Raw genomic sequence first — 16,191 nt, 5'->3', positions numbered from 1 at the left:
AGCTTTTCCCTTATCTGGTGAACTCACTTTTAAACTGAAAAAAAAAAAAAAAAAAAAAAAAAAAAAAACTCCTAAAAATAGAATGTTCATGGAAAACCATGATCAATTGCCAAACACAATTCTAGCTAGATGCTGTTAGCAGCGGAATGACATAAGCGTGGGGCCTGCTTTCTCTTTGTTAAAAAGGGAGATTGGCCAATGTTAGGTGTTAAAGATAGGCTAGATCAAGCTGAGACTTTCTCCCGGCCAAGTGGCATTGAACCAGCATGGTCATAGCAGCGAAATGGCTTTTTCATTATGAGATTCAGTGTTTAGTGCAGTCTGTGTCATCTAAAGTCAGCTTGGGTGGCACCCCTTCAGGAGCCCAACTTTGAGAAACACTGAGTGGTCTGGCTGTGCCACATCTGAAGAGGGCTGGAAACCTGGACCTGAGGCTGCCAGGCTCCAAACCTGGAGCTTCCTTCTGCCCTGGAAGATGGTGTCAGGGCTGGGTGCCCCGATTGGTGGTGGTTGAGGGGGATGGGGGGCTGTGGGGAATGTCATTTGTCTTCTCTAATAACTCCCCCAGCTGTTTTCCCAAAGCTGGCAGGCATTTAACAAGTGATGGACAGAAAACAGCACACTGCAGAATTCTGTCCACAGCTCCTTGTCGCGAACACAAGGGCCATTTATTTGCCCGTCCTGTCGGTGAGATGCATGTGGCCATACATCTAGTCAGCGACGGGGCCGGACGTGGCTGAAATGAAATGACTTTCTCAACTGCCCTTTGCATAATGTCTGAATTTGTTCACATTCATTCCTTGAAAATGCTGCAAAGTGGTTTTGTGTTTTATTAGTTAGGGTAGGTGATATTGCTTCCTGAAACCAAGACTTTGCTTTCCAATATGTATCTGCCGTCCTCATTTCCAGGAGACTTCAGCCCACTACAAACTAACTCGGACGGCTCTGCTGCCCTAAAGGAATTTCACTCTGGAATAAGTCACTGTTGGCTCATGGGTCTGGACATCTAACCGGAGGTGATTCAAACTAGAATGTTTGCAGAATTTCTGGGTTTACCCCTAAGGATTTCTCTGTCTTCCTTATTTCCTTCCTTTCATTTTTTTCTTTTTTCTTTTCATTTTCTTTTCTTTTTTGTCTCTTTCTCTCCTTCCTTCCTTCCTCCCTTCCTTCTTTCTTTTCTCTCTTTTTCTTTCTTTCTTTTTGGTGGGGGTGGGGGGGTGTTCTTTTTCTTTTTCTTTTTTTTTTTTTTTGGGACAGGGTCTCACTCTGTCACCCAGGCTGGCAGGCTGGAGTATGGTAATGTGATCTCACTGTGCCTGTAATCCCAGCTACTCAGGAGGCTGAGTGGGGAGAGTCGCTTGAACCTGGGAGGCAGAGGTTGCAGTGAGCTGAGATTGCACCACTGTACTCTGCTTCCTGAGCTCAAGCAATCCTCCCACCTCAGCCCCGTCAAGTAGCTGGGGCTACAGGTGAGAGCCACCATACCCAGCTAATTTTTTTTTTTGTACTTCTTTTTTTTTTTTTGAGATGGAGTTTCGCTCCTGTTGCCCAGGCTGGAGTGCAATGGCGTGATCTCAGCCTACTGCAACCTCCGCCTCCTGGGTTCAAGTGATTCTCCTGCCTCAGCCTCCTAAGTAGCTGGGATTACAGGCATGTGCCACCACACCTGGCTAATTTTGTATTTTTAGTAGAGACGGGGTTTCCCCATGTTGGCCAGGCTGGTCTCGAACTCCCAACCTCAGGTGATCTGCCCTCCTTGGTCTCCTAAAATGCTGGGATTACAGGCAAGAGCCACCACGCCAGGCCTTTTTTTTTTTTTTTTTTTTTTTTGTACTTTTATTAAAGATGGGGTTTCACCATGTTGCCCAGGCTGGTCTTGAACTCTTGAGGTTAAGTGATCTGTCCACCTTGGCCTCCCAAAGTGCAAGGATTACAGGTGTGAGCCACCATGCTCAGCCTGTTTCCTTCTTTCTTTTAACTATTACTATTTTCTTTTATTAATTTAAAAAATAGAGACAGGGTCTCACTATGTTGCGCAGGCTGTTTTCAAACTCCTGCCCTCAAGCAGTCCTCTCACCTCAGGTTCCCAAAGGGCTGAGATTACATGAGCATGAGCCACTGTTTCTTGCAGAATGCTGTTTATTTCTGACCTGACCTACTATAGAATTATTTTAGTTAGTCCGAGGAGGTGAATGGTTGGGATGAAATTTTCTCCACATAGGGGCGCAATGTCCCTAAAGAAGATAAATGGGTCGGGCGCGGTGGTTTATGCCTGTAATCCCAGCACTTTGGGAGGCCAAGGTGGGCGGATCACTTTAGGTCAGGGGTTACAGACCAGCCTGGCCAACATGGTGAAAAGCAGTCTCTACTAAAAATACAAAAATTAGCCAGGTGTGGTGGCGGGTACCTGTAATCCCAGCTACTTGAGAAGCTGAGGCAGGAGAATCGCTTGAACCTGTGAGGTGGAGGTTGCAGTGAGCCAAGATTGTGCCACTGCACTCCAGCCTGGGAAACAGAGTGAGACTCCATTTAAATAAAAAAAAAAAACACATTTTTTAAAAAGAAGGAAGATGGTTGGGACAAAAGTAACAGATCCATCTATTTTCACTTTTAGAAATGAAAGGATTACAGGTAAAAGCGTCACTCCCAAACTCTTTTCCCAGAGGTAGCAACTCAGTTTGGTTTACATCCTTCCAGCCTGTCTTGCTGTCTAAGCGTTTCCACAGTGTTTCATTTTATGTGTGTAAAGGGGGAATGTTACACAATCAGGATTCTACCAAATGTATCCTGCTGACCCCCTTTTCACTCAGTAATATGTCTTAGACACCCACCTCTGCTGTTCAGTGCAGACACAGCTCTTTTAAAACTGCTGGCTCAGCTGTCACAGTGGCTCACGCCTGTAATCCTAGCACTTTAGGAGGCCAAGATGGGAGGATCACTTCAGGCCAGGAGTTTGAGACCAGCCTAGTCAACATAGTGAGACACCATCTTTATTTAAAATAATAATAAGAAAAAAAAAAAAAAAAACTTGCTGCCTCATCCCAGCCTGGGAAACATGATAAGACCCTGACTCTATCAAAAATGTTTTAAAAAAATTAGCCAGGTGTGGTGGCTCACGTCTGTGGTCCCAGCTGCTTGGGAGGCTGAGGCGGGAGGATTGCTTGAGCCCAGCAGATGGAGGGTGCAGGGAGCTGAGATCACGCCACTGTACTTCAGCCTGGGTGACAGAACAAGACCCATTCTCAGAAAACAAAAAACAAAAAATTGCTGCCTGAGCTACCATATCTTTCACATCTTGTTCAAGCAGTCATTATTGGATGAGTATTTCAGTTATTTCCCATCATTTCCTATGATAAGCAGCTCTCAGCAAGCATCTCTGTGCCTGTCTCCTCGTGCACGGGCAGAAGCGATGTACTGGCTGGTAGAAGATGCTCATCTCTGGTTTTCAGAAGTCTTTGCCAAATGACCCTTCAGAGTCTGTGTGCGCGCTTTAGTGGGGAGGGGTGTCCATTCCTGTTCTTTGGTGCTGTTTATTTCTGGTTTCTTTTCCACACTAGCTGCAGAGTGGAAAGGAGCCAAGGGGAGGGAGAGAGAAATCCGTCTCTAGGTGTTCCAAGGCCCTGGATGTGCCACAGGGCCGGCCTCTCCTCCGGAGGCGGTAAATGGCTGCTTTGTTCTTGGGTCCGTCCCTGAGCAGAATCAGAACTCAGAGACCTGTCAAGTGGACAAAAGAAGTTGTGCCCATCACCAAGCCTGGATCCCACCCCTTGACCCGGAGAAACTGTTAACTTTGTAGGAGTCACACACACACCAGTGTGACGGAGCATGGGGCGAGCGAGCATGGCCCACCCCGAACCCTGAAATAATTAAGTTATAAAAAAGAAAAAAACATAACAAAAGAGCCTGACCCTCACTAACGGATGTAAAGGAAAGAACCAAGCTGACTCTCGATCTAGGAGAAGTGGGAGGCGCAAAGGGGGAAAGGGGCTTGGGGGAAACCTAGGACGGAAGGAAGGGGTGTGCAATGGATCAGATCTGGACTGAAGAGGGGGACAGATGGGAAAGGGGAAAGAAAGGAGGGAAAGGAGAAAGAGTGAGGAAGGGGCTGGAGGACAGTGACAAGGTAAGAAGAGGAAGGAGAGGGCTGGAGGAGGGAGGGGTGGCCAAGAGCAGTTTCGGAGGGGTAGGCTGCGTCCCAGTCTGTTTGTGATTAGCACGCAGCCTAGTGCAGAATGGAGTAAACAGAAACTTCCAGGCGTCCCCTCCGCCCCTCTCTGAGGCAAAGCAGAAATCAGATGCTCTGTGATTAATCGTGGAGGATTCAGGACACGACCACAAACGCTGTGCGGACTTGAAATTAGCTGCCTTTTCCCAGTCCCCTTGCCAAAATGGGAGTGGGGGGTGGGACGTGAAGGGGTGGGGGCCCCGCCTGCGGGGGGCCAGCATGGAATTCCCCCCGGCAGAGCTGGGAGTGACACTGACAAGCAATCGGCCGCGTCCAGAGCAGCAGGCGGCGTCCGGGGGGAGCGGGGCCGGCTGGGGGGCCCCAGGAGGGCTTCCTGGAACCCCAGCTCCATGGCCGCCTGCACCCTGACACAGGCCAGATAAGAGTCCCGGCTGCATTATCAGAGCCCGGCAGGACACCGGCCTCCCTGCACCAGAAGGAAGACTGGGGGCGCAGCAGGTCCTCAAGGCGATCTTCCCAGAGAGCGGGACCCGCGGCTGGTTGGCCAGAGTGGATGGACTTTGCCGAGCCCTAGCTCAAGTCCGGGAGTCCCGGGCCAGATGGGGGCAGACGCTTGCTGGCGGCAATAGAGAAAGTGAGGCAGCTGCAAGGAGGGCGGCGGGACTGCACTGGAGTGTCCAGACCTGCTCGATGGTGAGTGTGAAGTGACTGCTTCCCATGTGTGCCGTGACGCCGCCTTGTGTGGACAGACTTCTGGAGTTGGGGGTGACGGGAGGAGGCAGCCCTTCCTCACAGGCCACCTGGAGCTCCCAAGGCCAGAGGAGGGAACCTGGGTTGAGCCTGAGATGGGATGCCGGTATCGTGCTGTGTGGCCTTAGGCAAGTTATTTGCCCTCTCCAGGCCTCCGTTTGTCCATTTCTAAAACCGTGGTTGAACTGGGTGATCTTTAAGAGATTCTCATGATGACAGCTATTCCTTGTGCATCTGCCATAGGCCAGGCACTGTGTAGGCATTTTTGAAGAGTGGGCTGGGGAAATCCCTGTAAGCCCCTGTGGGGTAGGTATTATTGGTGTCCTCATTGTACACTGAGGAAACAGCAGCTGGGAGAAGCGAACTGACTTGCTGAGCTCACATAGTCCGTCAGTGGCAGAAACCAGAAAAGACCTAGGTTTTTCTGACTCTGCTTTGGCTAAACTCTCCTGTACACCCCAGTATTCTGTATTCTGTGCTCCATGGTTCTGCAATTATCCCAAGCAGCAGGGGTGAAGGAGAAGGAGATGTGGATGGAGCATCACCTGCAGGAGGGAGGCAGAGGTGGGACAGAAGGAGTGACAAGCTGACACCGGCAAGCAGCCTTTTACTCTCTAAAGGATGTGTCAACCCAGGGTGGGGGCTGGCTGCCCTGGGATGGGGCAGGGGCTCCAGGCTTGAATGATGAGCGCCCAGTGCAATTTCCTAGATTTGCTGCCTTGTTGTAAGAGGCTCCTGGGGGCATGAGAGAAGAGGGTTAATATGTCAGAGGAGGAGAGAGCTGGGGGCAGGGAAACTGGCATATGCCTCAACTAGGTTTTGTTCCAATTTTATTTTGCCTTTGCAGAAAATCTGTTTCGAATCACTCTGGGCCCGTGCAGTGTTTTTGGATGAAACAGAATTGTGAAATGCGTACAGCGCTTTCCACATGCCTCCCCTGGGGGGAATCACATATTAATATTATCGTAAGCTATTTGCATATATATCCCTGCAGCTGTGGCTGGCAGCAGCCAAGAGATAAGAGACAGATAAAGTCAGCTCGTGTCTCCCTGGCACGGAAAGGGAGGGTGCAGGTTACATTGAAGAGCCAGGAAACACACAGCAGGTGGGGAATCCCTGGGGTTCCAGGCATCAGGCCAGAGTCAAAGGTCCCAGCACCCAGATGTGGCCTTTTCTTTTTTCTTCCCTTGGAAAATTCCATCCTGAAGCAGCTCTGTACTGATCCAGGCCTCCTTTCCTTTCAGGGACTGGCTGTGAACCCCCCACCGCCCACCTTGGGGACGAGTCAGCCCTGAGTCTGTGGTCTCAGCTCTGGGAGCAACTTGTCCAGAAGCTCCCCCAGTCCCAGGCAAACCGGGACAATTGGTCACCCTACCCAGTTCCACCCTGGATTTTCTTTGTGACCTTGAGCAAGTCACTTCCCTTCTCTCAGCTTCCTCATCTTTAAAACAAAGGGATTATTTTAGGAAAGCTCTAAAATCTCTCTGCAACCCTCAGATTCCATGAGTCTGGTTGAAGAGCACTTAAGTTCTGAACTGGGTGAGGGTGTCTGAAAGTAAGATGAAGTTTGGAGTGAGGCTAGATGCAGCAGCTCACGCCTGTAATCTTAGCACTTTGAGAGGCCAAGGCAGGCCAATCACCTGAAGTCAGGCGTTTGAGACTAGCCTGACTAACATAGTGAAACCTCATCTCTACTAAAAATACAAAAAATTAGCTGGCCGTGGTGGTGCGTGCCTATACTCCCAGCTGCTCGGGAGGCTGAGGCAGGAGAATCGCTTGAACTGGGGAGGCAGAGGTTGCAGTGAGCTGAGATCATGCCACTGCACTCCAGCCTGGGAAACAGAACGAGACTCCATCTCAAAAAAAAAAAAAAGAAGTTTGAAGAGGAGGAAAATCTCCCCGCCACTTCCCTAGAGAAGTCCAGGATGGCGCTGGAGGAGGCTGGAATGAAGGTGGGCTTGGGGAAAAGGACTGATGGCCTGTGGTACCATCGGCACGGGGGTCAGTTGTAACAACCCGATGGCCCTGCAGCTTCTGAGGAGCCTAATGGGTTGTTGAAAGTGTGTCATGATCTTGTGGCTCAGCGTTGTACTGAGTGCTTTGACCCAGAGGCCCACTGGTTGCTGAGGTTTTCCCCACTAGAACCTCAGTGCTCCCCCAGGATCCCCCAGTTCTTCCTCCAAAGGGGTATTTCACGTGCTCCAAAGGGGTATTTCACGTGCCCTTGCGAACCAGTCTCTTGTTTTATTCATCCTTCCTGCTTCCTCTTTCCTCTGGAGCCGTTTGGAGATGCTTCCCTGCCCAGCACAGCAGCGCCCACGGTGCCGTCTCTGTAAACTCCCAAAGCTTCCCGCTATTTAGCGCTTGAGATGCCCTGGGTTCTGGGCAGATACGAAGATAATGGCTTCCTCCTTAGTTCAGTGATATTCTTTGCCATGTTGTCCCCACACAGAGGTGTGCTGGAGTCAGCTTGTACCAGCTTGTGAAAGCTGATTGTCAGATTTTCAGGAATTAGGTGAACGGGTTGCTAAACACAGCCATTGTTAAATATTAAATTATATGAACTTATAATTAAATAAATTGTATGAAAAACAAAGGTAATCAAGGCTGAGTGTGGTGGCTCATACATGTAACCCCGGCATTTTGGGAGACTGAGACAGGAGGATCATTTGAGCCCAAGAGTTTGAGACCAGCCTGGGCAACATAGCAGGACCCCATCTCTACAAATAATTTGAGAAAAAAATAGCTGGGTGTGGTGGTGTGTGCTTGTAGACCTAGCTACTCAGGAGGCTGAGGTGGGAGGATTGCTTGAGCCCAAGAGGTCGAGGCTGCCATGAGCTGTGATCTCACCACTGCACTCTAGCCTGGGCCACAGAGCAAGACACTGTCTCAAAAAAGTAAAAATAGATAAACAAATAATTAGAAATTTTTTAGAGAGGAAAATATTAACTGGTATTTCTGAAGAATTATACTCCTTCATCAATTGTAACCATAGGTTGATTACAGATTTTGCTGGGGGCAAAAAATCAACAAAACTGCTACCTATGAATGAAATGATTATATTACATGTACAAAAAAAGGGTAATGTTTTATTTTTATTTGTAAATTGTGTGCTGCACATCCTTTATTTGAAGACAATTTTTTTTTTTTTTTGAGATGGAGTCACACTCTGTGGCCTAGGCTAGAGGACAGTGGCGTGATCTCGGCTCACTGTGACTTCCGCCTCCCAGGTTCAAGCAATTCTCCTGTCTCAGCCTCCCAAGTAGCTGGGATTACAGGCGCCTGCTACCATGCCTGGCTAATTTTTTATATTTTTGGTAGAGACGGGATTTCATCATGTTGGCTAAACTGGATCGAACTCTTAACCTCAAGTGATCCACCCACCTCAGCCTCCCGAAGTACTGGGATTACAGGCACGAGCCACTGCGCCCAGCCTACATCAATACAATTTATAATAAACCGAAGTAGTGTGTGTGGATATGCAAATATATGTACTCGCCCATGCACACACGTGCACCACACTCACTTTCCGGTGGAGAAAGCTAGTTGCTAAACCTTTGCCAGCGCACCACTGGTTCCACAGCACCTATGGTCGTGTCCCGGTTGTCCAAAATCCTCTCACGAACAGTCCTCAGTCCTCTTCCAAAGGAATTCAGACCCCAGGCACGGGTCTTGGATGCAAATCTTTCAACTTTCTCCTCTCACTTAAACCAGCAGCCGAACTCCTCTCTCTTGCTGGAAGCACTGGAGTGGATGTAGACAGATCCGGTGGGGTAGAGACCCTGTCTACACTAGCAGCATCTGGGCCCCAGCTCCACTAGCGACAAAGGCCCTGGGACGCACTCTCTATTGCGTCCACTGTGTCTGCCTTCGCAGGGCATTTCGAGTCTGTCCGCAGCGGCTCCCAATTAGTCCTGTTCCATTTCTAGTCTCTCCTGCCATTCTTTGTTTTCATGCACAGCGAATGATGCCCTAACAGAAACGGCATCTTGGAACAAGTCAGAGGAATGGCTAAGCCAAACCTATAGGAAAGTTCAGACAGCTTGCTATTTTTAGAAACTCTAGGAGCCAGGTGGGCCCTTTCCAGTTCTAAGGGCCTAAGCCAGCAAGCACGAGAGGAAAATATTTCTCATTCCCAAGTTCCGCTCTCTTATAGTCTAGGCCAAAGAGGAGGCCCAGGTGGGACATTAGCTAAGAGAAGCGCGACTGCAATACAAGAGGAGAACCATGCCCACAGCAGTTTAAAAGAGAACTAAAACATGCATTTTCTTTTCTTTTTTTTGTTAGCAGAGTCTCGCTCTGTCGCCCAGGCTGGAGTGCAGTGGTGCGATCTCAGCTCACTGCAACCTCCGCCTCCTGAGTTCAAGTGATTCTCCTGTCTCAGGAGCTCCCAAGGAGCTGGGACTACAGGTGCCCGCCACCACACCTGGCTAATTGTTGGATTTTTAGTAGAGACGGGGTTTCACCATATTGGTCAGGCAGGTCTTGAACTCCTGACCTCAGGTGATCTACCCACCTAGGACTCCAAAAGTGCTCGAATTACAGGCATGAGCCACTGTGCCCGGCCCCAAGCATGCATGTTTCATTGTTTTGCGAGGTAGGAAGGGTGCGCCTGAGTTTAAACCTCAGTGGCTCCTGTACCCACCCTGGGCCACCCCTGTTAAGAGCCAGGCGTCTATGCTTTCAGGCCATTCATTCACCTCATTCCTATTTTTTTTCTTTTTCATGTAATTTTAATTTTCAAAAATGGGATCATTCTATACATTTTATTCTGCATCTTCCTTCTTTCAACCGACAGGTATCCTGGACATTTTTCCATGTGAGCCCATGAAGACCTAAAACATTCATTTTAATGCCCACATCACAGAAGTCCTAGAAGAGCAGGGGTTTTTTTTGTTGTTGTTTTTTGTTTTTTGTTTTTTTGAGATGGAGTCTCGCTCTGTCACCCAGGCTAGAGTGCAGCGGCGCCATCTTGGCTCACTTCAATCTCTGCCTCCCAGGTTCAAGAGATTCTCCTTCCTCAGCCTCCCTAGTAGCTAGGATTATAGGTGTGCGCCATCACGCCTGATTTTTGTAGTTTTAGTAGAGACAGGTGTTTCACCATGTTGGCCAGGCTGGTCTCAAACTCCTGACCTCAGGTGATTTGCCCACCTTGGCCTCCCAAAGTGCTGGGATTACAGGTGTGGGCCACCGTGCCCAGCCTATTTTTAAAAAAATTCTATCCCATCAGGCCAGGCTCAGTGGCTCATGCCTGTAATCCCAGCACTTTGGGAGTCCAAGGCAGGAGGATCGCTTGAGACCAGGAGTTCAAGACCAGCCTGGTCAACATAGCAAGACCCTTGTCTCTACAAACATATTTTAAATAATTAGCTGGGTGTGGTTGCATGCACCTGTGGTCCCAGCTACTCAGGAAACTGAGGCAGGAGGCTCACTTGAGCCCAGGAAGTTGAAGCTACACAGTGAGCCATGTTTGTGCCACTGCAATCCAGCCTGAGTGACAGAGTGAGACCCTGTCTCAAAAACAAAGAGGAACAAAAAAGAAATTCCGTTGGCTACCCTGTCAACCTGCACCCAGAAGCTGACAGCTCTGTGTCACCTCCGCTCCCTCCACCCTGGTCCCAGCGGCCATGGTGTCTCTCTCTGGACTATTGCAGTTGTCTCCTCACCGGTGTTTCTGCTTCTCTCTTGCCTCCCTCCTGGTCTACTCTCCGTGTGCAGCCAGCGAGGTCCTGTTAAAATGAAATCAGATTCCGTTCCTCCTCTGTTCAGGATACCTCCTGTCTCCAGCCAGCCCTGGTCCCACCTTGCCCAGACCACAGGCAAAGTCCTCACCACGGCCCACAAGGCCTGCAGGGCCCCGGCCTCTCTGACCTTGTCTCTCCTCCCTCCCACTCCCCACACTTGCTGTTCTTGAGGTCAGGCACAGTCCTGCCCCAGGACCTTTGCAATCGCTTTTCTCTCTGCCTGGGTGCTCATTCTTCACATATCCACGTGGCCCACTTGTTCATATCGCCCAGGTCTTTACACAAACATCACCTTCACGGTGAGGCCGTCCTGAGTCTCCATTTAAAATTACAGCCTTCCTTTGCTCCCTGGTCTTCTCCATCCCTTTTCTGGTTTATTTTTCTCCTTACCACGCATGTCTCATCATCTAACATACATATATATTCTTATTTTCTTAAGTGTCCCCTGCTGGATGCTGGAATGTGAGTTTCCTGAAGGTAGGAATTTTTTTTTTTTTTTTTGAGATGGAGCTTCACTCTGTCACCCAGGATGGAGTGCGATGGTGCAATCTTGGCTCACTGCATCCTCCGCCTCCCAAGTATAAGTGATGCTCCTGCCTCAGCCTCCCGAGTAGCTGGGATTATAGGTGCACACCACCACGCCCGACTAATTTTTATATTTTTAGTAGAGACAGGATTTTGCTATGTTGGCCAGATTGGTGTCGAACTCCTGACTTCAGGTGATCCACCCGACTTGGCCTCCCAAAGTGCTGGGATTACAGTTGTGAGACACTGCGCCCGGCCTCCTGTTTTAAAAATGGACCTCAAGTAAGCAGAATTGACTGGGCACAGTGGCTCACGCCTGTAATCCCAGTACTTTGGGAGGCCGAGGCGGGTGGATCACCTGAGGTCAGGAGTTTGAGACCAGCCTGGCCAATATGGTGAAACCCAGTCTCTACTAAAAACACAAAAATTAGTCAGGTGTGGTGACATGAACCTGTAATCCCAGTTACTCGGAAGGCTGAGGCAGAAGAATCACTTGAACCCAAGAGGTGGAGGTTGCAGCAAGCTGAGATCTCACTGCCACACTGCAACCTGGACGATGGAGTGAGACTCCATCTCAAAGAAAAAAAAAAGAAAAAGTAAGTAGGATTGAATGATTCATAATTCCATAATGACATACTGAAAGGGCACCTGAACAGCTCCACCTACCCTTCCATCTAACAATCTCTTTATAGTTATTTATTTATTTATTTTTGAGACGGAGTCTCGCTGTGTCTCCCAGACTGGAGTGTAGTGGCGCGATCTCAGCTCACGCAAGCTCCGCCTCCCGGGTTCACGCCATTCTCCTGCCTCAGCCTCCCGAGTAGCTGGGACTACAGGCACCCGCCACCACGCCCGGCTAATTTTTTGTATTTTTAGTAGAGACGGAGTTTCACCGTGTTAGCCAGGATGGTCTCGATCTCCTGACCTTGTGATCCACCCACCTCGGCCTCCCAAAGTGCTGGGATTACAGGCATGAGCCACCACACCCAGCCTATAGCTATTTATAAAATGATAAACACCTGTCAAGCCACGGCCCCGCCTAAGTGCTGGAACTCGGACAAGCATTTTACATCTACTTCCGAACTCTTTTCCCATCTTGCCTCCCTCCCTCTCCCACTGTAGTAGTAGCTGCTATCTTGAATTCTGTGTTTAGCTTTCCCTTGCCTTTCTAAAAGTTGGGGTAAAAAACAGAATTTACCACTTTAGCCATTTTAGGCATACAATTCAGTGGCACTATGCACATTCACAATGTTGTGCAATTATCAGCGCCATCCATTTCCAGAACATTTTCTTCTTCTCAATTTCCCTTGCTTAAAAAAATAGTTTTATCACTTACATGTATGCCAAAATAATGTATCATTTACTTTTACTGCTGTTTGAACTTTACATAAAGATATATCTTGTCTTCTGGCACGTACACGCAGACACACACACACACACACACACACACACACACATTTTGAGACAGGGTCTCACTCTGCCACCCAGGCTGGAGTGCAGTGGTGCAATCTCAGTTCACTGTAGCCTTGACTTCTTGGGCTCAGGTGATCGTCCCACCTCACCCTCCCTGGTAGCTGGGACTACAGGCATGAACCACCACACCTGGCTACTTATTTGTAGAGACAGGGCTTTGCCATGTTGCATATTGCCCAGGCTGGCCTTGAACTCCTGGCCTCAAGCAATCAGCCTGCCTTAGCATCCCAAAGTGCTGGGATTATGGGTGTGAGCCACGGTGCCCAGCCCCTGGCACTTATATTTTTATAAATCATTTTATTGCTAAAATTCACTGATATGATTGCATAACACTTGTTCATTTACTTTTCTCTGCTGTGTACTATTCCATGGCATACCAGCATTTATTTTTCCTGTCTATGACCACGTGGGTTGTTTCCGTTTGTCAGTTTTCTTTGCTACATAATCGGTTCTGCTTTGAGGGTTCATGTACTGTCCTATTGCACACATACAGGAGTGTGTCTCAAGTATGTACCTGGGAGTAGAATTGCTGGAATATGAAATCATATGATGAATTATTTTCCAATGGTTGTACCAATTCACAAGCCACCCTCTACACATGGCATTTGTCAGATGTCTTACTTTTTGCCATCTGAATGGGTGGAATTTCCCCTAGATCTTGACTGACACCAAGGATGGGGCTGGAACGTCCAAAAGCCTTGAATGGGCTGCGTGTTCGTGACGTCCCACATCTTTGTGGCACAGCTTCTCCTGGAGGAGAGCCAAGCCTGGCAGCTGTACTACAGAAAGGAATACGTGGAGTAGGGATTACAGATCTGATAACGTCAACTTTTCCTTCCTCCCCTCCACCTCCTTTTATTTGGTCTGGTTCTCACTGCGTGTGGGAAACGGTGTGGTGGGGAAGGGGCAAATCCTTGGTCCGTGACGGGCACTGTTGCATGCACTTTACAGATATTGCTATTAATTATTTACCCCTCAGATCCTACAAACAGAAGTGCCCTTAGAAGCCCCACTTTACAGATATGGAAACTGAGGAACAGAGAGGTTAAGTAACTTGCTTGAGATTACACAGGGAGTAAATGGCAGAACTGGGTTTGAATCCAGCTCTTCTGGCTTCCTCTGAGGTTTATGCTGCCTTTCAGTAGTGCCTGCAGTTAAGGGTTGCAGACTCCTCAGTCCTACAGACTTGGGTTCAAACCCTGGATCCCCTACCACCTCACTGTATACCTCTGAGCAGTTACATCACGTCTCTGAACCTCAATTTCTCTAAAATGAAAAGAGCTATCTTTTCCAGAAGCCTCATTATATGTTTTTTTCTTGTGCCTTATTGTTTCTTCTCTTTTCTTCTTTTGTTTTTTTGAGACAGGGTTTGATTTTGTCATCCAGGCTCAGTGCAGTGGCATGATCTTGGTTCACTGCAGCCTCCACCTCCTGGGCTCAAGCAGATCCTCCTATCTCAGCCTCCTAAGCCGCTGGGACTACAGGCATGCACCACCACACCCAGTCAGTTTTTATTTTTTGCAGAGGCTGGGGTCTCACTTTGTTGATCAGGCAGGTCTCAAACTCCTAAGCTGAAATAGATTCACCCACTTTAGCCTCCCAAAGTGCTGGGATGAAGGTGTGAGCCACTGTGCCAGCTATTGTTTCTTGTTATGTTGTATTCCCCTTCTTGAAATTTCTCTGGAATATGTTCTTTGGCTTATGCCTGTCAGAGCTTATCCCTGGAGCTGAGGGGGTATCAATGCCACTCACACTTGTACCTGCAAATCAGGGTGCCCTCCCACCCCCCAACCTAACAAAAGCCAAAGGCTGTTCGTAGGAGCAGGAGATAGGTGCTGGGCATCAGGAAAGCAAGTGTCCACTCCCGGCTGGCTGGGCTGGTTTGAGCCACTGACCTTCATGACCATTGTATTGTGAAAGAGGCTGCTCTGGTTGAGCTGTAACCAGCACAGGCAGCCTTTGGCCAGGTCGGCATGAGATTACCAGCCGCGCACGGGCGGCTGCACACAACAAGTCTGCAATACCTATTCTGAAGGGTAATTCTCTGGGATAAAGCATGTTTATATTTTTTAGGGAGGTGGGGAAGAAAATTCCATTTCTGTTGCCAATTAGTTCTGCTTGAGAACAGCTTTTCTCAATACCAACATATTGGCTGCCCAGACTTGAGTTCTGTTGATTAACTCAAAGTGGGGAAAAAAGTGATTTTTCTTTCCTTCCTCCACCCCCAACCATGAAACCCGGCTGTTAGTGATGAAAGGGGTCCTGTGGATCATTTAGTTTTCCTTGTCATGACTCCAGGAAAGGCTATAAAAATAATCAGTGGGCCCCGCTGGCCGTAATTGACTGTAGAGAGAAGTTGGCTACCACAGCGCCTGAGTTATGAGAATCTGTTTCAGATGCAGGCTTCAGTTGAGCCTCCTCTAATGACACCTGCTCCCCAAGGCCAGCGGAGGGTGGGGGTGCTGACGTTTGTCTGCACTCTTCTCTTCCTTCCCAGGTTCCAGGGAGCTCCTGGCAGAGCGACCCAGGACAAAACAGAGATGCTGGGAGGATGGGACCAAGCATGGTTCTGGCGCCTGCTGCTTGCACCAAATTTCAGGTCTACTGTTTGTTTGTCTGTTTGTTCTGAGACAGGATCTCACTCTGATTGCCAGGCCGGAGTGCAGTGGTGTGATCTCAGCTAACTGCAGCCTTGACCTCCCGAGCTCAGGTGATCCTCCCACCTCAGCCTCCCGGGTAGCTGGGACTACAGGTATGTGCCACCACGCTTGGCTAATTTTTGCAGTTTTTTAGTAGAGATGGTTTTCTATTGTTGTTGTTGTTGAGACAGAGTCTCACTCTGTCACCCAGGCCGGACTGCAGGGGCACGATCTTGGCTTACTGCAACCTCTGCCTCCTGGGTTCAAGCGATTCTCCTGCCTCAGCCTCCCAAGTAGCTGGGACTACAGGCGAGCACCACCATGCCCAGCTAATTTTGTGTGTGTGTGTGTGTGTGTGTATTTTTAGTAGATATGCAGTTTCACCGTGTTAGCCAGGATGGTCTCGATCTCCTGACCTCGTGATCCGCCCACCTCAGCCTCCCAAAGTGCTGGGATTACAGGCGTGAGCCACCGGACCAGTGGAGATGTGATTTTGCCATGTTGCCCAGGCTGGTCTCGAACTCCTGAACTCAAGCAATCCTCCTGCCTCTGCCTCCCAAATTGCTGGGATTACAGGTGTGAGCCACCATGCCTGGCCCAGTCCACTGTTTGTTGACCATGAACCTGGGTTCAAGAAACTTCACTTCTTGATGCCTCTGTTTTTTTCTTTTTTTAAATTTTATTCTTGTTTTTAACCATAAACTCAACCAAGTGGCACCTTCATTTTATATATTTTTAAAATATTATATATAACATTTTTTGAGGTATATATATTTTAAAATATATGCGTGTGTATATATGTATGTCTCTGTGTGTGTGTGTGTGTGTATATATATATATATATATATATATATATATATTTCTTTTTTTTTTT

The 16,191-nt window shown here is 48.6% G+C and overlaps 1 protein-coding gene across 1 annotated transcript in view; it reads left to right on the top strand.

The window, feature by feature from the left end:
* The first annotated feature begins 4,461 nt into the window (after positions 1-4,461).
* The window catches only part of RIPOR3 (RIPOR family member 3), a 104,861-nt gene continuing 93,131 nt past the window's right edge, over positions 4,462-16,191 (top strand). Inside the window, exon 1 of the mRNA XM_023184167.3 lies at positions 4,462-4,879. Within this exon, the coding sequence (XP_023039935.1) occupies positions 4,877-4,879 (3 nt within the window). The 5' untranslated portion in view covers positions 4,462-4,876. The remainder of the gene's footprint in view (positions 4,880-16,191) is intronic.

The sequence above is a fragment of the Piliocolobus tephrosceles genome, chromosome 20, assembly GCF_002776525.5.
Source record: "Piliocolobus tephrosceles isolate RC106 chromosome 20, ASM277652v3, whole genome shotgun sequence".
Classification (NCBI taxonomy): Eukaryota; Metazoa; Chordata; class Mammalia; order Primates; family Cercopithecidae; genus Piliocolobus; species Piliocolobus tephrosceles.
This window is presented reverse-complemented; position numbering and strand designations above follow the sequence as displayed.